The sequence below is a fragment of the Metopolophium dirhodum genome, chromosome 1, assembly GCF_019925205.1.
Source record: "Metopolophium dirhodum isolate CAU chromosome 1, ASM1992520v1, whole genome shotgun sequence".
Taxonomy (NCBI): Eukaryota; Metazoa; Arthropoda; class Insecta; order Hemiptera; family Aphididae; genus Metopolophium; species Metopolophium dirhodum.
In genome coordinates, this window is record NC_083560.1 from 113,751,503 (window position 1) to 113,777,649 (window position 26,147).

At 25.4% G+C, this 26,147-nt stretch overlaps 1 protein-coding gene across 1 annotated transcript; it reads right to left on the reverse strand.

Annotated features, from left to right (window-relative positions):
* Window positions 1-1,721: 1,721 nt before the first annotated feature.
* Window positions 1,722-24,502, reverse strand: LOC132934554 (kinesin-associated protein 3). Its single transcript, XM_061000876.1, has 18 exons — window positions 24,089-24,502; window positions 22,903-23,020; window positions 19,912-20,068; window positions 19,629-19,850; window positions 19,218-19,354; window positions 18,886-19,135; window positions 18,674-18,808; window positions 16,771-16,949; window positions 16,432-16,594; window positions 16,183-16,283; window positions 15,908-16,120; window positions 15,267-15,432; window positions 14,799-14,942; window positions 12,074-12,172; window positions 6,147-6,232; window positions 5,183-5,363; window positions 5,022-5,115; window positions 1,722-4,961 (listed from the first exon to the last, which is right to left on the reverse strand). The coding sequence occupies exons 1-18, from the start codon at window positions 24,118-24,120 to the stop codon at window positions 4,832-4,834; spliced, it is 2,607 nt and encodes an 868-aa protein (XP_060856859.1). The 5' UTR covers window positions 24,121-24,502; the 3' UTR covers window positions 1,722-4,831.
* Between the last annotated feature and the right edge of the window lie 1,645 nt (window positions 24,503-26,147).

A 26,147-nucleotide genomic window follows, 5' to 3' on the forward strand; every position in this document is an offset into this window, starting at 1 on the left:
ATTTAATAATTATTTTGTAGTTAAAAATTTTTAAAATGTTCAAATTTTATAGCTAAGGATCGAAAATTTAAAACAAGATTCCACGTAAATAGGTTATTTATAAATTACTTTATTCACAATAATATCATCAAATATACTTAGTAGTTAGTAATATCATAGGCTGACTGACCGTTTTCCTTATACAATGATATTATATCATTGAATTCAAATTTAATACCATTCATTACAGTGACTTACTTGTAACCTTTTGTACAGCAGAGCTATACCCACTTGTCCACCTTTTTTTGGAATGCTCTTGGGATTTATTTTAATTTCATTGTATATTTCAATAGAAAGAAAAAGCTTAATATTTCATAACTTCTGTAATTTTATTTTCTATACATTTATTTATCGGAATAATAATTAAATCTAAAACCAATTAAAAATCTTGAAATAATTCATCTGCTCTCCGACAATCTGTTGTGTTCACAATGGAACCATACTGCTAACAGCTGACGGGTTTTAATATTATCATTTATAAATATAAAGTAAGTTGGTATAGTATTGGTTTTAAAATCAATGGTCTAGACATGGCATTATATATAAAGTACAATGTATATTACAACCAATGAATTACTTAAAGAATTTAATTTTAACACTATTCTATACTATCTTATTTAAAGTATCTATTAGAGAATATAATATAGTTTATATTTATTTATACTAAAATTGATAACATATTATAAGTATGTAATTACCCTGTGGCCTGTTGCTCTGTTCCCAAAATTATTATATTACTTAGTACTCAATACTCATACAGTCATACATCACGGTCCATGGCAACAACCACATACAAAACTGTTTTTCAGAGCCATTGTCGATATTTTTAAAGATACCTAATTTTCTGCTTCTAAAAAAATTGATTGTACCTATTGATCATAACCATAATTTAAGAATGAGTACCTAGGTACCTATTAATAGAATCAGTTACTGAGCATAGCGATGGAATCTATAGATTTTAAATGATGTGTTTTTTTGTCATCAACATAATTTGTGGTACCTAGTAAAAATGTTCCAATTTTGTCATCAGCATCTTTTCAAATAGGAAAGTAAATCTAGTTAGTGCATTTAGGAGGTAAAAAAAAAAATTCCCAATTGTTTCACAGCTATGAGATATTTTAGATTTTTTTTCAACTGTTGTCAATAACTTATTTATTTAAATACTTGAAAGTTGTAAAAAACTTGAAAATGTAATACAAGATTCCACATAAGTTGTCAATAAAAAAAAAAGATTGTCATTTTTATGATTTTCTGAAGTTGGTTTTTTGACAGTATTCATCAAAATTTTGAAAATTTGCAAATTATTTTTCAGTTAGAATTAAATACAATTTTTCTTTTCATAGCTAACATAAGAAAATTTAATAAAAGATTCCCCACAGGTTTTTCTACATTAAACAAAAAAAAAAAAAACTACCGGAAATTAAGATTAATTTTATATGAGCGCTTGAATTAAAAATTCTTATTATTTTGGATATTTTTTACTGATCAATTAACGAATTCCCATCAATCAGTTTTTGATATTTTGTTGTAAATTATAAACAAATAACCGTATACTTGAAATTTAAACGAAATGTAATATATAAGGTCCTCAAGTACAAATTATTGAATTTTATACCACTTTCATTTAATAAAATAAATTTACATTATGTAAATAGGTTCAAGTTAATTTACTTAAATATTTTAATAGGCGGCAAGAACACAATTATTATGCTTACATAAATATTTAGGTAATTTTGTGCGTATCTATATTAACTTATTTTTAACATAGGTAACAATCATGAAAACAAAATTGACATATAATAAATAATAAGTTATACATAATTGTTTTATAAAACAAATATAGAAGTTATATACTCTGACATTTCATATAGCTATTTATTTTGTTACATTATTAAATTAATATAAAAATTTGTATGGAATAAATAATATGTTAGAAGAGCAATAGAAACTAATTAATAATATCTTAAATAAAATAATAATAGTAGTGGTAATTGTATTACATAAAATAATATGAACTGAAACAAAACTATGCAGACAATGAAAGTATACAAAATAAGTAGGTAGATAGTGCAGTTAATTATAATAATACTGTGAATATAAGTTTAAAAGGAATGTATTTTAAGATGAATACATATTTATGAGTTGAGACTCATATTTTAATTAGAATAAACTAATAAAACAAACAAAAAATAACAATAATAATTTTTCTTTGGTTTTTTTTTAGGTATAACTTTAAAAATTAAAATTAAATTAGTAATATAATTTAAGAAAATGAGTATTAACATAAACAATTAGTAAATTAACTTATTATAAAACAGATCACATTAAGTTCAAAATAAAAATGTATTTTTTACCAATTTTTAATGGAAATCCTAAATACTAATATAAATATGACTGGGCCAATAATTCATTTTGAGACCGTGAGTATTTATACAATGTGTCCCGTGAAGAAGTGACCAGTCGGCATCATATGATAGTGTAACGTAAGTTATGAAAAAAAACCCTTTAAAGGGTGCACATGACTTTTTAATTTTTTTAGTTATGAGCAATTTAAACTTTTTTTAAACAAAACCAAACTAATCGCACATTTGCTGATATATCTTCAAAACTTTTCAACTTTTTAACGTAATTTTTTTTTATTGTGCTATCAACTAACATACCAATACTATTTAAACCAGAAATGTACAAATCATTATTATTAAATAAAAAAAATAAGCATTTTTTAAAAGAAATTGCATATAACTCCAAATAATACCTTATTTTCTACAGTCATATCTTCCATAATTTCTGACTGATACCACTGCTAAACATGACTTTAATGAGACATGTACTCACAAAGAGGTAAAATGTTTAAGGTATTCTAGGTGTTATTCTGTAGAATAATGGAATAAAAATAAAAACTGTAGTAAATACACGATTCTATTCAAAAATATTAATTTTTTTAATTTAATAAAAACGATTGGTTCATTTTTAGTATGATTGTGTATGTTAATTGATAGCACAATAACATTGCTTTAAAATTAAAATAATAATTACGGTAAAAAGTTGAAAAGTTTTAAAGATAAATGTGAGGTAGTTTGGTTTTGTTTAAAAAAAGTTGATTTGCTCATAACTAAAAAAATAAAAAGTTAGACCCATCCTTTAAAGGTATTTTTCATGACTTAAGATATACTATCATATGACGCTGGCCGGTAAATTCTTCATGGGACACACTGAATAAATATACACCTATTATTTGTGTTTATAAATTTAAAACAAATAAATGTTAAAATAAATATTTTTTTTACAACACAAAATTACCAAATTAATTCAGTGGAGTTTTTATAAATATAAATACTAAATATAAAATATAAATCTAGGTATATAATATTAAAAAAGATAGATGATAACTATTTTAAATTTGAAGTGATATAAGTCATTATATAATATGTGTGTATTATAAAATGTGAAAATGTATTACAATGTTTTGAGCGGTGCTAACTAATGTACTCAAATTATTTTATATCCAATTCCAAATTAAAATATTGTTTGAAAACATATTTTTTTTTTTAATAATAATGATTATAATTATTATAAAACATTTCTGAGTGTTACAAAAACTTATCAAAAATATCATATAATATTTATTTAACTAGATAAATTACACATAGTTTGTTTTGAATTTATAGTAGACCGAAGAATTATGAAAAACGAATATAAAAATAACATATTTTATTTTATAATAATATATTTGTTCACTGCCATTGAGCTTTTTTTGAGCTACCAAACTTTTTATACTTTTGAATAGTAATAGTACCAGTATATTATAATGTTTTTTTATGTCAAATTTAATAATATTAACGATTGACTGTCTACACCAATAATAAAAATAACTGGGGCAGATAATCAATTAGATTTGAATACAGCCCATGTACAATAGTAACAATTAAAGAATAAATAATTTCGATGTTTACAATAGCAAAATTACAATCAATGGATATACGTATTTACTTCCTTACGGTATTAAAATTTAACATAACGTTTACTTTCATTATAGTGTTTATAAGATAAACTAAAAAGTTTCAAGTTTTAATCTGATAGAAAATGAAAACCAACTTAAGGATATCAACCCTAAATTACACGCATGAAAAATATTCAGGAGAATACACGCACAGTGTGTTTTTTGACCGCAAATTGAAATATTTCAATTAAAACTCAATAAATTGTATAGTAAATATTAATACGAACAATATCGTTTTATCAGCCAGCCATTTTTAGAAAACACATTTAAAAAAAAAAAATGGTTTTCATAAAATTAAAATTTAATGTCAGTCTATCACGCACACGGTCTTTTAGACAGTACTTTCAATAGGTAATGAATTTTGAAAACAACATTACTGACATCAGGTCATATACAATTGGGAGTTTTATCTAATTTTAGTTTATCATCTAATTTGAAGGTAATTAGGTTAGATTATGTAAATATTTTGAATTCTTAAAATAATGAACAAATGACTGCAGCGTGTACTTTAGGGTTAAAATCATAATATTAATAGTATTCATAATAAAAGAAAATTATCATTTTACATAAATATTATTATTATATTGTTTTAGTAATTATTTGATTATCTATATAATTATATTATATTGATTTATGCAAAATAATGTGAAATTACATATTTAGTAGTTGATTACTTTTTAGACTTCTCCACTAAATTAGATGGTTAATAATGTTAGTTTTAGATATAATAATAAATTATAATATAAATATAGTGAAATGTGGTAACATAACAAAATAGAATAAAAAAGAAAATTAATCTGTAAAATGAATAATGTTGTTAGTAAATTTTTGCATCAAATGTCCACCTATACTTGTCATATCATCATCATAATTATCATTGTTGTACTGCTCTTCGTTGAATGCATCAATCTCATAGTCAAATCTATTAAAAACCAATAATTTATAGTAAATAAATGGAATTCTTAAAATAATAATTACAAACCTATCATCTAGATTTCTGCTTTCTGGCCGACTACTATTAGTGTGTGATTTTGTTGACATTATCTCAATATTATCATCTTTATCATACATAAAATCTACAAAATATACATAAAAATGTACATTGATATGAAGTAAACATAAAACAGCATATAAAATATTTACCATCTTCGGGCATTAGTATTGCTTGATGTACATAACTATACAAATTTATTTCATTATTAGTATCATATTTAGGTTTTATATTTGGCACATCACATTCATTTTTCATCATATTTAACCAATAGGCATTAAACCAGCAAAACTTTGCAGCCCTTATTTTTTTGGTCCACGTTTCATCAAACTCCTTAAAAAAGGTCAAGAATATAATTTCTTTTCAAAATTTTTTAAAAGTAATATTATATAATTTTTGCATATTATATATATATATATTTAATTTGTTCTTAAGTATATTAATAAATACATAAAAAAATGATTTGTTTATTTGGTTATATTTTTAAGCTATAACTATAGTTAATTAATTGTTACTAAACATAATGAATATTATTCATGTATTGATAAATATTTTTTTTTATTCTTACATTGTGTTATTTTTAGTAAACTTGAATAAAATATAAATATTATATTTAAAAGGATGTCAGCACACTATTTGTTTTTTCTCTGTAACCCATGAGCATAATATTATTATTAGCAAAATAATTCAGCCATATTCAAACATTGCATGTGTTGCTACATTGGCCATTTTATGATATTTTAATTTTAAGTAAGTTATGAGTGTATAAATTATCATAGTATAAAAATTATTAAAAATTGCATAAAAATTAAAATACGGTAAAAAAATTCAACGTTGTGACACCAGTTATGTTCTTAACTTAAAGTTTGATAATATGTGAAATCTTTCTAATATTTAAAGTAACAACACATGGTCGATTCTGCCAAACTTAAATTTGATATGCTGCGTGTGGGTCAGAGAAAGCTAACAAATGGTGTGCCTACAACTTCTTAATATTCAAGCATGATTAGAAAAGTAAATAAAAAATAAATATATGATAGAAATTAATAATTTATGTAGCATAACACATTGAGAGGTAATTTTTTAATACAATAAAATAATTGAGATTCATTTTACCTTTATAATATCAAGACAGTAGTTGCTCATCTTACGAACTCGAATGTTTGGATCATGCATTAAACCGATTATATAAATTGGGCATTCTGAAAAAAAAGAATAAAAACACATAAATATATTAATACATTATTAATTAAAATTGTATTTAATGAAGTAATATTAAACCCAGATATTTTAATAACATACAGTTCAACTTATTATACATTTATACTTATATCTAGTATGAAGACAACATAAAATAAATTCCATAACACACACATATTAGTCAGTTTAGTTACTGGACTATAAGGTATGGCATATATAAAAAACAATTTCAAGTAGTATTTCAACAAGTAAAAAACTGTATTATACAAGATACAATAATAATATAAGATCAACGATTAGTAAAATATTTATTTACTTTTTTTAATCTTAACTATATTAAACAGATATGAATAATCATTGAGTTAAGGGGGCTGGAGCAGGTACAAATTATCACGTAAAACAGGCCAAAAGCTAGACAAAACTGTGGGACTTGGGTTTGACGGATTTTAATTTTGAAAACCAATTGAAAATCTTCAACAACTCTTCTAAAGCATGGCCGTGGAAATTTATCATTATTACAAAAAATAATGGCGTACTTAAATATATAAAATAAAAAAATTCTTATTTTTTTAAATTGTCAATATTTTATCGAAGAATTTTTACTAAGAAAATCCCCTCGACCATTCCCTTACTGACATAATGACTAATTAATATCCATTTTCAAAATAAAAATCCGTCTAATCCAACTCCCACAATTTTGTCTAGCTTTTTGGCATTTTTGTCATTTAAATAGTGTGGTGTTTATTTGACAAAATCTATAGCATTGACATGTGCCTGCGAGTGCGGAAATGTATCGGCTCGGCGAATTTGGCGATAGGTACTAATTGAAAATAAGCTGCCATCATATTCCTGGAATATAATGTAAGATAAGAAAACGTGCGCCGGCGGCGGCGGCGGTGGGCACAATATAATTATAATTAATATCGTCTGGCTCAACTGTTTCGATCCGCCACCGGTCGTTGGTACTTATTATTCTACGGGGAGTAAAAGTAATATTCTAATTTTGATTTTCGAATTTCGAATTTCGATTAGTCAGACGTCTGCTCTTGTTTGAAACTAATGTGCAGTCCTTAGTGAGAGATTTTTTTTGTGAAATAAATATTTGACATCTTCGATACTATGGACAGTAAAAAAGACTGGCGTTATGGAAAAAAAAATAAAACTCTTTTATCCAAAAGAAAGAAGAACAAAGGAAATATTAACTCCCTAAATAGATTTAAAAAAGTAAGTATAAAATATATTACAAATCTATTGTATTAATTAACTATTGGATGATATTATAATCATACTGAAAATTCTAAATATTAATTCAAAATATATGGTGATATTTGTATTTGGATTTTATATTTGAGTAATTAAATATTGATATAACTCCTGAGATGATGAACATGCTCTAATAATATTAGTTAATTCAGTTTTAGTATGACGTATTGATTTTACTATGTTGTGTGTTTTTTTTTTTATAAATGAAAATAAAATTTTATTCGATGGGTAAAAAAGCTTCGAAATTTGATGCAAGACTTCTAATATATTGTCACAATAGTAGTTAAAAAATATTAAAAATACATAGTCATAATTTTTTTTAATAAGTATTGAAAGGTCGAATTTTGACAAAATACGTAAAAATCACGAAAATTTGCAATTTATTTTGAGTTAGAAATTCATAAAAATTTTTCTTTTTAAATCTAAGGTTTGAAAATTCTATACGAAATTCTTCATGAGTTTGTCTACTTAGAGTATAGAAAATGTCAATATAAACAGTCAGTGAAAATTGCATGTAACTACGATAATTTTTTAGTCTTACACCGACACCCAAAATCGATTTTTCGTAAAAATTACCGTTTTTCCTTATTTTATTTTTTATTTTTTCTGGCGCTTTTGAAAACTACTGGAAAATTGAGATATTGACCTCTCAAATGCACCAATTATTACTTTAGGACATGTTTTACCTATTTCTCGTATCATGACTAAACAATTGACCTCATTGAATATAAGTACTACCTACATAGTAGTATAAAGTAGGTAGGTACTACGTACGTAATATAAATTTTCATTACAGTGCAATGCAAATGTAATTTAATTTGTAACTAATTTTTTTATTTAAACATTTTTTTGCACAGTATATAACAAATATAACTTCGTTTTTAATAATAATTTAAATTTATTTAATAATGCTTTTTTTATACTTTTAGCGCATTTTTTAGAGTTTTTAGGTCATAAACGCATTTTTTTAAAAGAGATTTTTTTTATATTTTTAGAGCATTTAAATCTGAGCCCTATTTATTTCTTATACAGACATAGCCTAATAGTAAAATAAATAGGTAAAAATTGGTAATACAAATTGGCCGACAAACCGTCTTCGCTCAGAATTGTTTTAATATACAATGATATTTTATCATTGAATTAAAATTGAATACCTTTCACTAAAATAACTAACTTATAACCTACTGTACAGCAGAACTATAGCCACGTATCGACATTTTTTATTCAATCAATATTTTATAAAGTTATAAATTGTTGTAATTGGCGAGATCGCCAATTACGATATCTCCTCACATCACAACACATCAATTTAAAAAACAAGCTACTATTATATAAACTCTTACTCAAACCGATCTGGACATACGGTATCCAACTCTGGGGTGCAGCCAAAAAGTCCAACTTAAACAAAATTCAAATCTTCCAATCAAAATGTCTCCGTCGAATAACTAAAGCTCCCTACTATGTATCTAACGACACTCTACATAAAGATCTAGCCATCCAATCAGTTCAAAATGTTGCAAAAACTTTCTACAAACGCACACACTCCAAGTTCCACAGCCATCACAACCCCCTGATTTCACAGCTATCCACCAACGCTATTCCTGGTGACCCCAGAAGGCGTCTAAAACGTACCTGGTGTCGCGACTTACTAATTTAAAATTGTTCATACCTCTACCTCCCCTAATCTTATAATCCTGCCCTCTCTTACTAGCAAATTAAAATCCTAGCCTAAAATCCTAACCTTAAGTGCCTCCAATGGGCGGCTTCTTATCTCCAGCCACTCAAGCCATTTCACCTCCATCACATGCACTTATTGTAAAACAACATTTATAGATTGTGTATATTTAAATAAACGATATAAAAAAAAAATAAATTGTTGTAGGTAAATTGTATTGGTCAAACGCCATCAACTTCTTCGAATACAACAAATTCACAAATTATACCGGAAGATAATTCCCAAAATAATGTGACATCAGTACTCTTAACTCCTCAAAAACAGCATGAAAATGACGAGTTGTGTAATGATGACCAATGGGCAAAATTAGAGGGCAGACGTATTGTAGATCTCAAACATATTTTTCAATCTTTACAGTCTATACAACACTTGGGATTTGATTGTTCATTTAGAGATTTAGAGTTTGTGAGAGAAAATAGAAAGGGATACTACAGTACATTTCAGTTTAATTGTAAAGTGTGTGGTTTAAAAGAACAAATAGATAGTGAAAATGTTAAAGGCGAAAATGTTAACATTAACATGGCAATAGTAAGTGCTACTGTAAATGCTGGTCAAGGGTACAGCCAACTCGACGAATTTTCTGCAACATTAAATATGCCAAATATGTCCAACCGATTATATCAAGAACTTCATTCGAAAATTTTTATGTATGTTCATGACATAGCTTGGAAAGAAATGGAATTAGCAGGGCAAGAAGAAAAAAGATTAGCGATCGAAAAAAAATGCCCAGCAAGTGCCAAAGATATGACTCCAGAAGAAGGAATAAATAGTAAAAAAATAAAGAGTTGTAAAATATTAGATGACAAATTGCATTTGAAAAGAACAGATAATTACTATTATCAAGTGCAGGGTCAACTTCACATTACTCGCAGAATGTATTCTTATTTTTGTATTTGGACACCGAAAGGTATATAAGATATTTATTTACTAATTTATATAAATTACTTTATACTACTTAATTATATTTATTATTTTATAGGATTTTTATTCGAGATAATTAAAAGAGACGATAGTTTTTGGAATGAAAAAATGGCAACTCAGCTTACCACATTTTATATGGACTTTCTGTTAAAACAGTTAATAAAAGATGAATATTAAAGTAAAATACTATTATAGTTTTAGTTTTAGAGGTAGGTACATTCATTTAAAAATGTCTTACCAATGATAAAATTACAATAATACCTATATTTAATCTATTGTCTTACAAAAATATAAGTGTAACGAGTTATGAAAGTTTATACCTAATAGATGTATAGAAATTAAATTTTTATAATTATTTTATAGTAATACATAAAATAATTTTATATTTTTTATAACGATAAATATTTTGTAAACCCGTTACTACTACATTGTATTTTATCAGTTTTGTAAACATTAACTAAAAACAATCATATTGTATCCCTGCTATAATATGCAAAATCAGTGAATCACTAATTGTAATCACAGATACCTGAAAAGTATCAGAATATAGAATACAGATTCTATATTCTATACTATTATCAGAGTAGGCCGTTAGTTCCGGGAATACGTAATGTGGTCGATATGCGGGCGGTGAGCCGCCCGGTGAAACGAGAACGCGATTATGAATTTTACGAATTACACACACTAATATTCATTTACTTCTCACACAGCAACACAGCTTAAATATAAATGCTATATGAAATGCCTAAATATTACTCTTTAAAACATATCACGCTCCAGCCACCTTAAAAAAATATTTTAAATAATCATTGAAAAACATTAATAGTAAAATTACTGATAGTTAAATTCCATGTATGAGACTTTATTTAAATATTTTTACTAGTCTTATCAACTAATCAGTTAAGTTTGTTTATTATTTATTACAAGTGGTGACTAACAAAACTATGGTTAAAGTTTAGAAATACTATAAAAATAATTATAATACATACATTTCTTGATTTGCGAATAACTATATGGACTAATCATAGGCTGGCCAGTTACTAATTAATGTGTAACCTGTATCTTGTAATTAGTCACAATTTTTTAAAGTAACTAGTACCTATATTTTTTAGGAGTAACTAGGGTTATTAATAGATAAAAGGTAATAATATTACATATCATACGTTTTTTAAATTTAAAAATTACTATTATATACTATTGTGGGTATAATTTAATTGCACAATGTATTAAAATATGTGTCTCATTTAATACACAATAATTGGAGAATATTGAACTTATATAATTAACACAATATTCAAATGATAAAAATACATTTTTGGCTTGTTTAAATCAATATTTTGTTGTTAATATGTATTAGTAAAGTACAGTATAGTCCTATGTTATTCTATTAGATATGAACTACTAATATGTTTAAGTTAAGAAATGTAGTAAGATTAGTTTCTGTCAGGCTGAAATGAGGCAAACCCAGCTTATGACCAAGTCAACTATCTGTATACCTGTCTTGTAGTATTGCCGTGCCCATGTGCACAAATTGGCTACTAGTAGTAGGCCGCCACAGATTTTTCTTTTCTGGTTTTATAAAGTTCCTAAATCCTAATCATAGAATATGATTAATTGTGCTGACTAGTTTTACCCATGTTATTTATTTAACATAAATAAAATAGTATCAATGCATTCATGATTTTTTAGGAATGGTATATCAATGAATGTATATTTATTTAAATTTATAATTTATAGATTTAATCTATATCAGTAATCATCGGTTAAGTTAGCTTTTTACCCACCTCATTTATTGCAAAAAATAAAATAAAAAAAGAAAGTTATTTAAGGAAAATATATTATGACAGGTATATTATATTTTTTATGTAGAACCAATTCAAATATCTTAGAAAAACATAATTAATGGAATTGTGTTTTAATATACCTGTATTTTGTATAATATAATCTCCTGTAATTGGATGACACATAAGCTGATATAGAAGGTACATAATTTGTATTGCTAATTCATCATCTCCCTTTTGATCTGCAACAACAGTAAATAAATAAAATAAAATATTTTGATTAAAACATGCATAGTGATACTTTTCATTTAATAACACAAATAATTTGGAATCATAATTTGATTAAATTATACATTGGATATCAATTATAACTTATTAACAGAACTTACAAAACATATTTTATAGTACACTGTATGTATGAATCTGAATCACAAAATTTTAGATTGTGAGTGGAGCATTGAATGTATTGAATTTATAATTTAGTGTTAATTTTAATTTTTACAAAATTCAGTAAGGAAAAATTGCAAATTATTGTTTTTAAAAATTCATAAAATTTTTAATTTAAACACCTAAGACTTGGAAATTTAATATAAAAGTTAGGTTAACCAAATATTTATAAAATTTAAATTAAAAAAAAAAATTGCCAATTTCGGATATTTAATTCTTAGTCAAAAAAATTGTATTGTAGAAACTTGAAACATTCAACTATAATTTAAATTATAATTTATTATACTCGATGACATCTTTTAAATATTAATATCAAATGTTAACCTATTTATGTCTTTTGAATTATTGATTGTTTTTAGTTTTTTTTAAAAATATTAATGATAAAAATGTTTATGCTAGTCAAAATTCTTGAAATTGTAATGCAAGATCCTTCATTATTGTTTTTATATTAAAAAATATTATTCATATTATTCATGTATAAAGGCAATAATAATTTTTTTATTAGCATTTGATGTTTAAATGTTAACACAGTTAGAAAACAATAATAAACACATTTTGTTATTTTGTTTTAATTCAAAAATATTATTTGCGAGTACTTGCAGTGGTCGTAGTGGGGGGGGGGAGGGGGTGGATATGGGGGGATGGCATCCCTCTACTTTTTTGTACTTACATTTTTCATCCCTCTACTTATTTTGTCTAGAATAACGCATCCCTCCTAACACTTGTGTTGTAAAATTAAATATCATATTTATATTTATATATAAGAAAGTTTTTTATTTTTTCGGTGAAAATAATATTGTTTTATAACATTGAGGCCCGGCTATATTGTGTTGTTTAGTATAGGCAGTTTCGCCTATACTAAAAATGATAAGCGTTGATAACAAATGTTACGTTATACTATCTGTATATCACAGAAAAATAACAATATTGATGATAATAAGTAGGGACGTAGCAACTAGCAATATGCTAAAATATCTAAACGTAATTTCTGACAATATCTTGTTGATAACTAATAAGTAGATGTGTAATATGTGCGAGTCGATCAATTTCTAAATTTAGCCCATGGATAGAATACTGTTACTCCTTAAGTTTTTTTTTTATTTACTTTTATTACTTAATTAAGAAAAAGTGATGCTAAATTAAGTAGAAAAAATGTTTTAATTGAATATTAATAGATTTTGTTATATTACATATCATATTTTTGTTATTAATTACAAATTTAACTATATAACCTTACATCTATACAGAAAAATATTAGAAATAAAAATCAGTTTTGACTAAAATTTGAAAAAATTTATTTATTTGTTTAATTTTAAAGATTATTTATAATAAAAAAAGATTGTAGTGTTTTGATGCATAAAAAAACGTGAACTATAAAAAAAAATACAAAAAAAATATTATACAAGGTGCGAAGAATGTTATAATGATATCAGGAAATCTAAATTGTAAGGCATCCCTCCACTTATCTTGAGCCATTTTGACCACTGAGTACTTGACACTTTAATGTACATTAGTACTATAAATAATGACATTTTCAAAATATTTAGATTAATAATTATAAGGTATTACCTATTTATACCCCAAACCTATTTACATTGTTCTACTGCAAGTCTTGATATTTGATATTAAGTTAATAACATTAATATAGATATATATATATATTTTTTTAAATACCCTGGGGCTTTATTATCTTAATGTGAATATAAATATGTTGAACAATTATATATATTTTACATACTAGATATAAATTATATATACTAATTAATAAATTATATAAATATAATATACTATCATAATAATAAATAATATAATAAATAAGTCTTTGGGAGAAATAAATTGAAACTTCGGTATTATAAAATAGTAAAATAAATTACTGAATTAGCAATATAAATAAAAACACATAATAAAATGAACTTCAGCTGTCTCTGCACAGAATCATTTTTTTGCAATGATTGAATAATGAATTCAAATCTAACACATATATTACAGTGACTTACTCAATGACGAGGTAAACTTGACACTTACTGTACAGCAGCAGAGAAGTTACCTAATATCCCACATTTTAAATATTCGTTATATTTAATAATATATTATAACTAATTAGAAAATAATTTATTTATTTTTTATTCTATAAATTGTATTATTATGTATTTATGTTTTAATTATTATGAACACATTTGTAAGGTTTATTTCATTTTACAGCAAGTGTCTACTGTACAAATTGTTGGGGATAATTAAAAACTATTTATGTTTTACAATTATTAAATGTACACAGTATCAGAGTAAGCCTTCATAGATATCATACGACAATAAACTAGTGTAATCATCTACAAAAACTTATAAAATCTAAAAATAAGTAAATTCAAAGCAGATTAAAAGTTGTTTGATCTTATTGTTTTTTATTGGGTATTGAATTATTACTTTTTAATAAATTGATGACTTGCTGAATTGTTCCATGTTCATAAAGTAATTCACCACAGTTTTCATCCTTTGATACTGTCCCCAAGAGTTTTATAACTTCTATCAATAATCTTGCATCTGTTACAGTTTGATTTGGTTTGCATGCTGAAAAGATAAAAATTCAATATTTCATCATGAAGATTTTTGAGATGCTATATACATTGAAGTGATGAGATGATATAAAATATTTGTAATTGTTCACAAATATACAGAAGATTAAAAAAATTGGTAGAAATTTGAATATCTGATATTTAATATCTTAAGGCTAAACATTTCAAATTATTTTTTTTTAAATTTGTTTAAGTAAGTACCTTTTTTAGTTTATTGACTCAGGTTATATGCTTATAAGTTATAACTAATAACTTATAACTACAATTATATTAAAATATATAATAAAATAATTGAAAAAAAAAATACTATACCACTTACCACTATTCACAAACTGGACCATCCATGAAATTAAATTATTTGACTCCAAAAGTTCTTTAAAATCTACTTCCGGAACATTTACATTAGCAATAATTCCAACACATTCGATTATGCATTCAATATCTTTTAATATAGTAACTAAATGAGCAAAATGTCCAATAAGTTCCTGTAATATTTATTTAAAATAAAAATGAATAATAATTATTATCTAGTTTATTAAAAATAGAATGGCAGCAGCTCTTTTATAAAGAGTATATTAAGTTTTAAATATCACTGTACTACTTCGCTAATAAATAACTTTAACTTTGGCATTGCATAACTATATCATTGATGCTATTAATACAAAATTATTAAAATATGTCACTACATTATTGAATATTAACAAAATATTTGTATACTCAAATTATTTACAGTAAGTTAAAATACAATTTTAAAATGTTGCTAAAATACACAGTTTACAAAAACTTAAATACAAATATGATTTTAGTCATTAGTTTTCTTAGTTTGATAAGCAAACTTTTTTTAACTGAGTACATTGATTAGATTAGTAAATGATTGTTTACATATAAAATATAAGCTACTGCTATTCTTTTTAAAACATACCTATGATATAATATTAAAATTAATTTAATAATACATACTACAAATTGGGGTTTTAAAGACTCATGACTAGACATGTTGTGAAGGATTTTAAAATACATTAAATCTGATGTATCAATAGCTAACTGAACAAAAGGTTTCAAACCTTGTTTTGCAATTAAAAGTTGTGAATTTCGTTCATTTAAAGTTAAATTTGTGCATAATGCAGCCAATATTAAATTGTACTGATTAAATGTCAATAATAAATCTGCAATCTGAAATATGAATAAACAATTTCATTAAAACATGTCCCAACTATAAGCTAACTTAAATTCACCTTTGATAAGCAATTTGTATGTGAAAACAAGGCTCGAGATCGATCGTCCATACTACAATGGTAACATAGTCTACAAACCAATTCACTACTTTCTTCTGTGCCTAAAATTGCATAATTTGTTATAAAATGAAACGGATCCATTGAGTAAATTTTGTGTTGAAACACAAATTCAGATTAATACACTTTACCATATTTTTTGAATAAATAGATAAATATAAATATAATATTTATTAATTTTTTAATTTATACCTATTAGTTCTGTTATCTTTGGTAGTAGTCCAACTTTTAAAATCTCATCACTAAGTGTTACATCAAATGATAAATTGTATAAAAATTTAATAGTATAATTTTCCAAACTGGGATTTTTCATCATGAACATTTTGGGTAATTTTTCAACTATTGAATATTTTTTCTGAAATATAAATATAAATATTTTATCAGCAAAATTTGAAAAAATGAAAAAAACTCAACCTAAAATTGTACACAATATATTAATATCTATTTACATAATTATATTTATAAATATATAATAAATTAATAAATATAGTATATAATAATAGAGAAATAATTATAATAAAATTAACTTACCATTTTATCTACATGTTCTTTATAAACTGATAGTTGTATTAATAATTTAATACTCATTAAAAGTAAATCAGTACTTGTTCTATCCAATAAAAGACATAATAACTTTATAATGCCTTTGCGAACAACTTTTTCTTCCATAGTTTTATCAATCGTTAAGTTATATATTAGTTCAACAGCACCTAATGGAATTTAAATATTCAATAAATAGTTATTTAAATATAACATTTTATTTATTTTGAATGGTTAATAGAGAGAAAATAGAAAATTAGTAAACAATACTTTCCAAATTTCGAATATGAGATATAATATTATGTAAAACAGAATGCATTTTAAGTAATAACCATGCTTAATACCAGATAAATAGGGTTATGATAATTAAGGCAATAAGATTTATGCATTTAAAAGTATAAGATAATATTAATTAACCTATAACAGTGGTTCTCAACCTTTTTGTTGTCGCGACCACCTAGATGGCTTTAAAGTAGGACTACAGACCACTTTGGGTTTTCACTAGACTGGAAATATAATTTTTTCCAATATAACACGGACCGGTACCTTACCGGTGGTTGATAACCACAGACCTATAACACTAATTTAGTAGATTATAAGATACATTATGTTTAATTATCTAAACTATATTCTTTGATCCCCCACAAATCTCTTACACATATGTTTATGAAAAATTAAAATGATAGGTATCATAGTATAGTAGCAAGTCAAATATTCATTATTTTTAAAATTATTTAAATGATAGAAATATTTATAACATGGGGGAATTTGGCTACAACATAATTTTGCAAAATATTGTTTTGTGCAATATATGAATCTGCTAGTTTGAAAACAAGACTTTGGAAAAACATAATTTTAGTTTATACTTTACACATTGTTGGACTTATTGTATTATATATTCTGACTTGAACTTATGGTTTATTTCCTTATGATTAGACATATTTTTTGAGGCATTTTACAAGCTTTAATTTGATACTTAAACAATGTTTTTTTGTATGATGGCAGCAATTTATAGCCATGAGAAATTTTATGAATTTTGTAAACTATTTTAAAATTATTGTTCTTTTGACCCGACAACAAAAAATATATTGACATTTATTAGAAAAAATTTCTAAATTTCAAACGTCTATAAACAACTCAAAACATGTCTAAAATTTTGCAGAGTATAGAAAGTGATAAAATATATACTTGTTATAAATTTCAAGCACTTACAGTTATTTATTTTTGAATTACAACCAAATAAGAAAATCACTCCATGAGAAATCAAGTGAATATCCAATGTCAAAAAAATTTGAACTTCAAACGCTTTTGAAAATTTAATTTGACTTTCAGGTAAACATTTTTTTTTTGTTAAAAGTTGACAAACTTATGAGGAATCTTGTATTAAATGTTGAAATCTTAGATATAAAAATAAATTTTCTTTACAATATACAATTATCAAAACATTTTTACATTTTTTAAGCTATTTTATTAATTTATTTTATTTACTATCAAATTTTTTTTTTTTTTTTTGTGTCAAATAGTTATGAAAATTTAATACAAGGATCCTTATATGTTTCTATAATATTTGTTCAAAATATAAAAGATACATGGCCATTTTTTTTTTTCATAAGAATTGTAAGTTCACATTTTGACAACATTTATCAACAATTTGCAAATTATTTTGTAGTTAAAGATGTATAAAATGTTAAATTTTTATAGTTAAGGGTTAAAAAATATTTGGGCTATTTATAAGTATTTCATACTGTATCTGTAAAATCTAAAAATTATATAAACACTTTTTCAATAGATATTTATAGTTCAAATTTGGACAAAATTAGATACAGAAACTATTGAATAAGAATAATATTTAAAAATATTATACAATAAATAAATAAATTTAAATCAAACAGACCTTTTAATGCTTGATCCTGATTTTTTCCTAATTTAAACAAATTTCTTCTCAGCTGATGTACAGCTAATTCGTCAGGACTTCTTGCTAATATTCCTGTTTTTATACTATTTGTGTCTAAAGATTTTTGTGTCTTATCTAAACAGAAAAAATAAATGATAAATTAGTAGATATGTGCATAAAAAGTTTGTGGATATTCATAAAATAATATTTACCTTTTACAGTTTGTTTTACATTTTCAAAAGATGCAGAATGCCTTCGACTGTCACTATTAGTACTAGCACTTATAGGTATTTGACTTCGAACAATTTTAGATGTTATAGGAGCACTTCTTGGGACTGGTAGTTTTGAAGGTGTTGGTACTTTTGATGGTTTTGATTCACGAGGAGCACTTACTATTTGACTTTTAAGCTTATCATAACGATTCAATTCATATTCTAGCACTTCTATACAGAGCAAACAAATCTATGTAATAAAAAAAATTACAGATATTAGTTATGAAAAACAATATATAGTTTTTAACTGCATTAATATAATAAAAACTAACTTTGTGGTCAATAAGCATTTTATGAAATATTTTATATGCAGAAAAACAAAGAAATATGTTTATTATATTTGAACTCAGTTCAAAACTCTTGCGATATTCTTCTCGGAGCACTCTTGCTAAAGCGCTCATGGTCGGTTCTATAAAAACATTGGATAATAATTTAAAGAAAATTAAATTAAATATAAACATTTTATAATCTATCTACAGACATTTTTTTCAAATCAAATGTTATACAATATTTGATATATTTTAAGTAATTATGATGTATTATTTATTATATTATTATGAAGATTGAACAATTTTAAGAAATTCCTAGTAGCGTGGTAAATTTAGTATATTATGATCAAATATTATTAAATGTGTGGATTAGTAGTTAAAGGCTCTTAACAGATTAATCATAAATTATAATACCTGATGATGATAGTTCTTCAAGGTTATCTTTATCGCAGGTTACTTTTAGTATGAATCCAGAACCACGTACTTTTTGAGGCATATCATCGTATAACATTTCAATATATTCATCAATTTTAGCTAAACTCGCTTTATCTTCGGGCATTAATCCACATATGTGATATATACTAGACGGACTACTCTCCAATCCCAATTGATTTTTGTCTTCTTTAATTTTATTATCTAAAGTTAAATAATTAATTTTAGGTATAAAAAGATAATTTATGTGATTTGTATTTATTACTTGCAGTTGAACGAGTTTGCAAATAGTAAATTAAATGCTCTACATCATATAATTTTGTTTCATGTATAAGGTTACATTTATGTATTACTTCTTTCGCCAATGCTCTACAATCTGTATTATTATTTAAACTTTTTAAGTGTATTACTTTTTGACATTCCTATGAAATATAAAACATTTATGTAGAAAATAAAAAGAATAACAATATATTATTACATATTAATTATAAGTTGCAAGTATCACTGTAAAAATTATGTTTTAACTTTTTGTACTTTTTTTGGTAATAATCTTTAATACTATAAATGTTTATAATTTTTATTTAAATTTGTTTAATTTTTAACGTTATGTTTATTATTAATAATTAGGGCTCGGATTTTGTAGCAAATGCTTCTTTTGAGGGAAGTGTGATAGAAAAGATAATTCTTTTATATAAATACGTTTTGAATCGTTCTGATTTTAATGAAGTAAACTTTTTTTTGCTTTTTTCCATAAAATCTGCTTTTTATTGCTTTTCCCCTATTTGGTTATTATTTCTTGATTTTTATATATTTTTCTTGAAAACTTAGCTTATTTCTATGTATATTATACGTCTTGGACTATATTAGTATTACCAGAAATTATAAAACCAGTGAAAAAACCAGTAATAAATATATGACTGATAAAATAACTGTCGTTATTGTGCCGAAATAGTTTTATCTACAATTATCTATAGTTGTATTTACGACTCAAGGAAAGGGAAAATTATCTGAATTATACCTACGTATTTTATAGCACGTGCTAATACTTTAGTTGGCCGGTAAATATCAATCGACAATCAGTGAGGTATAAACGTATAGTGTTCTAAATTTCTTTAATCGTCAAAATGCCAAAAGTTAAAAATTAAAATTTAAAATTAAAAAAAATCGTAAGAGAATTCGGTGAAAATGTACTTATGACTGACGGAAATATTATATTTTGTAAATTGTGTGAAGTCAAAATAAATTCGGATAAAAAATATAACGTTCAACAACATATTGGCAGAGAAAAACACAAAGAAGCATTGAAAAAACTTGAAGCTGAAAAACATAATGCAGTTCAGCCATTCATTCAACAATTTTGTAAGTCTGATTTTAATGCTGACCTATGTTCCGCATTTGTAGCGGCGAATATCCCCTTAAACAAATTAAACAACGAACATTTTCGGTCATTTCTTTCAAAATATTGCAATAAAACTATTCCAAATGAATCAACTTTACGAAAAGGATACTTAGATTCTTGCTACACTAACACGATAACTAAAATACGCGATGCTGTGAATGGCCAAAAAATATGGGTTTGCATAGATGAAACAATTGACAGTGTGCGACGTAATGTAGCTAATGTCATTATTGGTATTTTGAAACCACAAGATGTTGGTAAAACTTATCTTATTCACACAGAATATTTAGACAAAGTGAACCATAGTACTATTTTTCAATTATTTGACAATTCTATGCATATTTTATGGCCAAATAATGTTAATCATAAGGACATTTTATTATTTGTTTCGGAATGCCGCGCCGTATATGAAAAAAGCTGGCCGCTGTATTCAAACACTGTATCCAAAAGCTTTGCATGTGACATGCTTAGCTCATGCCCTCCATAATGTGTGTGAAGAAGTGCGTGCACATTTCCCAAAAGTTGATCGTCTGGTTGCCGAGATGAAAAAAACATTTCTGAAATGTCCAAAACGGATCGCTATTTTAAATGAAAAATGTCCGGATATTCCAAATCCACCTAAACCAATCACTACTCGTTGGGGTACATGGATTACAGCAGTAGAATATTATTGCACATATTTAAATGAAATAAAAAGTGCAGTTGAAGAATTCAACGAGAATGCCCAGTGTGTGAATGTTGTAAAAGAGCTTATAAAAGATCAATCTCTACATTCAAATCTCGTCTACATTACAACAAATTTTGGATTTTTACCACATGCAATTACACAATTAGAAAAAAGAGGTATTTTTTATTTTTTATTTTTGTTTCAAGTATTTGCTGTATTTATATATTATTATTTTTTAGGCGAAACCTTGGCAAAAAGTATAGGTAAGTATTGTGTTAGAAGCAAAACAAAAGTTAGAGGAAGCTAATGGCAAAGTAACGAAATTGATTTTAGAAAAGTGCAATCGTGTTTTTTCAAAAAATAATGGATGGGCAGAACTTCAAAAAGTCAATATTATTCATAATGGCACTGCACTAATGTGGAACAGTATGATTCAAATGATTTAGTTTATATGAAATATGCACCGATTACATCGGTTGACGTGGAAAGGTCTTTTTTCTATGTATAAAAATATATTAGCACCCAATAGAATGAGTTTCAATGAAAGTAACTTGACTAAATATATGGTTGTGAATTCCTTTTTTAATATTTAATTTTATGTGTAGTTGAAATTTGCTTTTTTAGAATTAAATTAATAAATGCTTTTTTTGGCTACTTAAAATGCTTTTTTAAGGATTTATTTTGCTACAAAATCCGAGCCCTATTAATAATACTGTTACTTGTATCATCACATTGTATTTCTTACAATGAACTCCTACTCACATAATAGCCATAATAGGCTTTAATGAGTAAACTAATAGTTTATTATATTAACTGATATTTTGACTATATAAATCATTGTTATTATTGGTAAAATAAAGTTTATTATTTAAATAATTGTTTCAATATAAAATATTTAATTTACTAAGTAAATATTGCTTGAGTCTAGTTAATTATTATCAAAAACACTTAGGGCCTGTATTACAATAGTCGATTACACCTCGTTTACGCTTAACTCACCGATTTTATCAGCCGAATTTCGTGGTTTAACCGAAGATCGACTACTGTAATACGGGCTCTTAAACAGATAATCATATACAATCTGAAGAAATTATATTTTATAAACATTAAAAAAAAAAACATCTAAATAATTATTTTAATCTTTAAGAATATAGGTATACACTTTTAATATAAATTAAAATAAATATTACCTTATGATCGCCTATTACAGGTTCTCCATTTTCACCAAGAACAAATGCATCCAATTCATAATTTACTACAATAGCAGGTTCTGTTGGATGTGCATCTACAGCTCCAGATCTTACTCTTCTGTGAAATTAATGTGATAACGGTTAAATATACTTATTTTTAAGATATTTAAAGAACAGATGATATAAAATTCAGTTAATAACTTAATATTGTTACATTTAGTATTTAAATATTTAAGTAAATTATAGTTACTATAGGACTGTTAGAGCAGTTAACGAGAAATTAACAATCTTTGTTGACAATAGTGAGATTTCACATGCACTTATAGATAATAATTGGCATATTTATTTATTAAGGCACATTAAATTAAGTTAATTCGGAAGCATATCAATCCTTTATTAATTTGCAATAATTATTTAATCTGATAAATGAAATCAAATTAATTCTAATGAACATTAACAATTACGTATTAATGTAGTAGGTACATTAAATAAGGAGAATGTTGTTACATTTATTATTGTAGGCATGGTTTTGTTTTCAATAGATAGCCTAAATATAATTTTAAGCCTATAGGTAAAGGAGATTCCTTTACATAATTTTAAAACAATTATTCTCAAGTCGTATCAATGAGCATATAGAAAAATTATAATCTACAACGGTACATACAACTATAATAATAGTAATACAAAAAAGAAATCCTAAATAAATAGTTTTAAATATTATTTCACTTTATCAAAAAAACAATGGTAATCAACACAAATTTCCTCAGAAAACATGGAAATTATTTAAATGGAAAAAAGAATTAATGTGAAAATTTTCTCGCAGAGACTCATGAGTATTTTGACTTTAGTTTAACTTAAGTTTGTAGCAGACATTGCAAATGTAAGACATATTTTGTATTTGATTACTGACAATAGAAACTAGTACCTATACCTATAAGAAAAACATTTAATCATGAATACTTCCAATGCAATTATATTGATGCCTCAAACAGTTTGATGAAAAAACAGTTAGTTTTGATATTAAAAATATTATTTTATTAAAACAATTAAAAAAATTATTTGAATAAAAATATTTCAAATCAAAAATGTAATTCGAGAAAAATGTCAAAGCCCACTAAACATTTTATACATGTTTGTTGGGAAAAAAAGTGCATGTATGGGAATATAATAGTAATATAAACCTCACCGTTTTATATAATGCGTCCCTTCAGCAATCATTGTGGCGGTTTGACGTCAATGCGATACTGAAACAAAACGCTACACCGATTCGGGCAAATAATCGACTTAAAACATCAACAACGTTTCAAACGTCATACAATGTTTTTCAATAGTTATGTTACATGTATAGGACATTTTGTGTCCAATCGCGATTTTAATCGGCAATGGAAAGCCTAACGTCTGCTGTGCGAACAGATGAAAACACTGTGAACTCAACGTCAACTATTGTAAATATACCTGACGAACGGTAGCTGCAACTAATTCTCTACGACAACGAATACGCACGCCACTAATGTAGCATTAAATTTTATAATTAAAAAAAATTATTGTTGCGATATTAAGAAATGTCAATCGAAATTAAGTAAACACCGTCCTAATCATCAAATACGACGTTCGATAAGACGTGTATCAGCATCGCGTGTCTTATCAAAAATTCATGTTATCAACCACTGTGGCTCGTTATCATAGACCGCATTCCACTCCGCCATGCCAAGGCGATCATAATATAACAATATAACCATATAACTAAAAAAAAGAAGGAGCCCGCATAAGGAACTTTTTTAATTTTACCACTTACTTTCTTTTCTTGCTCACTCTATATCTGATTTCTCTCTTTAAGCGCTGTCATTAGTTTATAGGCCATGAGTATAAGATGGGTCAAACTGTTCAAAGTTCAAAAAGTTGAACCGAACTTTAAAAAACCTAACCGAACCGAACTCGAACAAAAAGTTCGAAATCATATAACTAATTTTAACTCCAAAGAAATGTACGAAAAATTCCAACACGTCAAACGTTTCGAACCAAAATTGTTCCAGGTGTTTATTGTTCAATATTAAATAATTAATTTTTTTTTTGTTTATTGTCTATATAGTATATAGGTACTATATACCCATTTCCCATATTCTAAACTAGTTTATTTATAATGTAGAGAGTTGAATCGTTGAGTGTACTCTATGTACATCTAATTGCATTATTGTTAATTTTAATTTTAGTATTACAAAAGTAAACACACGTTACTGACATACTATCGGGGTATCGATTATTTATATTTTATAGACTTACACAATTATTTAGCTTTGTACTATAATTTAGGTATATAACCGAAGTTCGTAACTCGCTAAACAATATTAAAAGTTAATATTGATTATTGGTACATAGGTATTCAATATTCATAAATCGTTACCTTTTCATTTAGAAAATTGGTCTTAGTCCTAGGTACTCCTTAGTCCTTACTCGTTAGTTGTTAGTTATTTTGGTTTGACATAGGTAGGTAATTAAGACTATAAAGTTTGATTTGACATTTATTTCAAAAGTTTAGTTTGGTGGCACCTTGTGGTCACTCTTTTTTTATACCCATGGGCTATGAACTAGTTTTACAATACTGACATAATGATAATAATATTTTTTTAATATAACAACTTATTACATAATCACTAAATTACAACTTTCCTTCGCACTTTTACAGGCTTAGGACTGTCAATAAATAAAATAAAATATCTACTGGCATGCAAGTTTTTTTAAAAATATTTATTAAAAATCATAATGATATTTAATTATCAATTTTATAGAGATATGTTAATTAATTGTTATGGTTTATAAAGCAAGTTTTTGAATGAACGAAAGAATTTTTAGACATTTTCTTAAGTCTCTGTCCTCTTCATATGATATTAATGTTTTGTCAATTCTAATGTCGAGCTCCATGTAACATGTTTTCCTTTTCTTTCCTTCTAAATTAAAAAAATTTCGATTAAACAATAAGTCTCCGTGCTCAGATTCTAATTTGAGACATTTGTATAGAGCTAAAAAAGTTGGTCAAGGTCTATCAATTTGTTTGTTCAATCTGCTGTTCCAAACTTCAACAACATTATTCGTCCTGTATCTTTTTTGGTACCTGACAATTCCATATATTCTTGGACATTATTTCATTTTTGAGCCACTGTTCTATTTTGTAAAATAGTCATGAAATAATTTAAGTTTTTCATTATTAGGACTGCTTTCTATAATTATTAGCCAACCTTTGTCAATAT

Excerpts from the sequence above, each read along its gene's own strand:
- LOC132934554 (XM_061000876.1), bottom strand. The coding sequence starts at position 24,120 with ATGATTGCTGAAGGGACGCATTATATAAAACG. Across the intron at positions 23,021-24,088 it reads GGGACGCATTATATAAAACG|AAGAGTAAGATCTGGAGCTG; the intron begins GTGAGGTTTATA and ends TTAATTTCACAG. Across the intron at positions 19,851-19,911 it reads GCAAACTCGTTCAACTGCAA|ATAATAAAATTAAAGAAGAC; the intron begins GTAATAAATACA and ends ATTTAACTTTAG.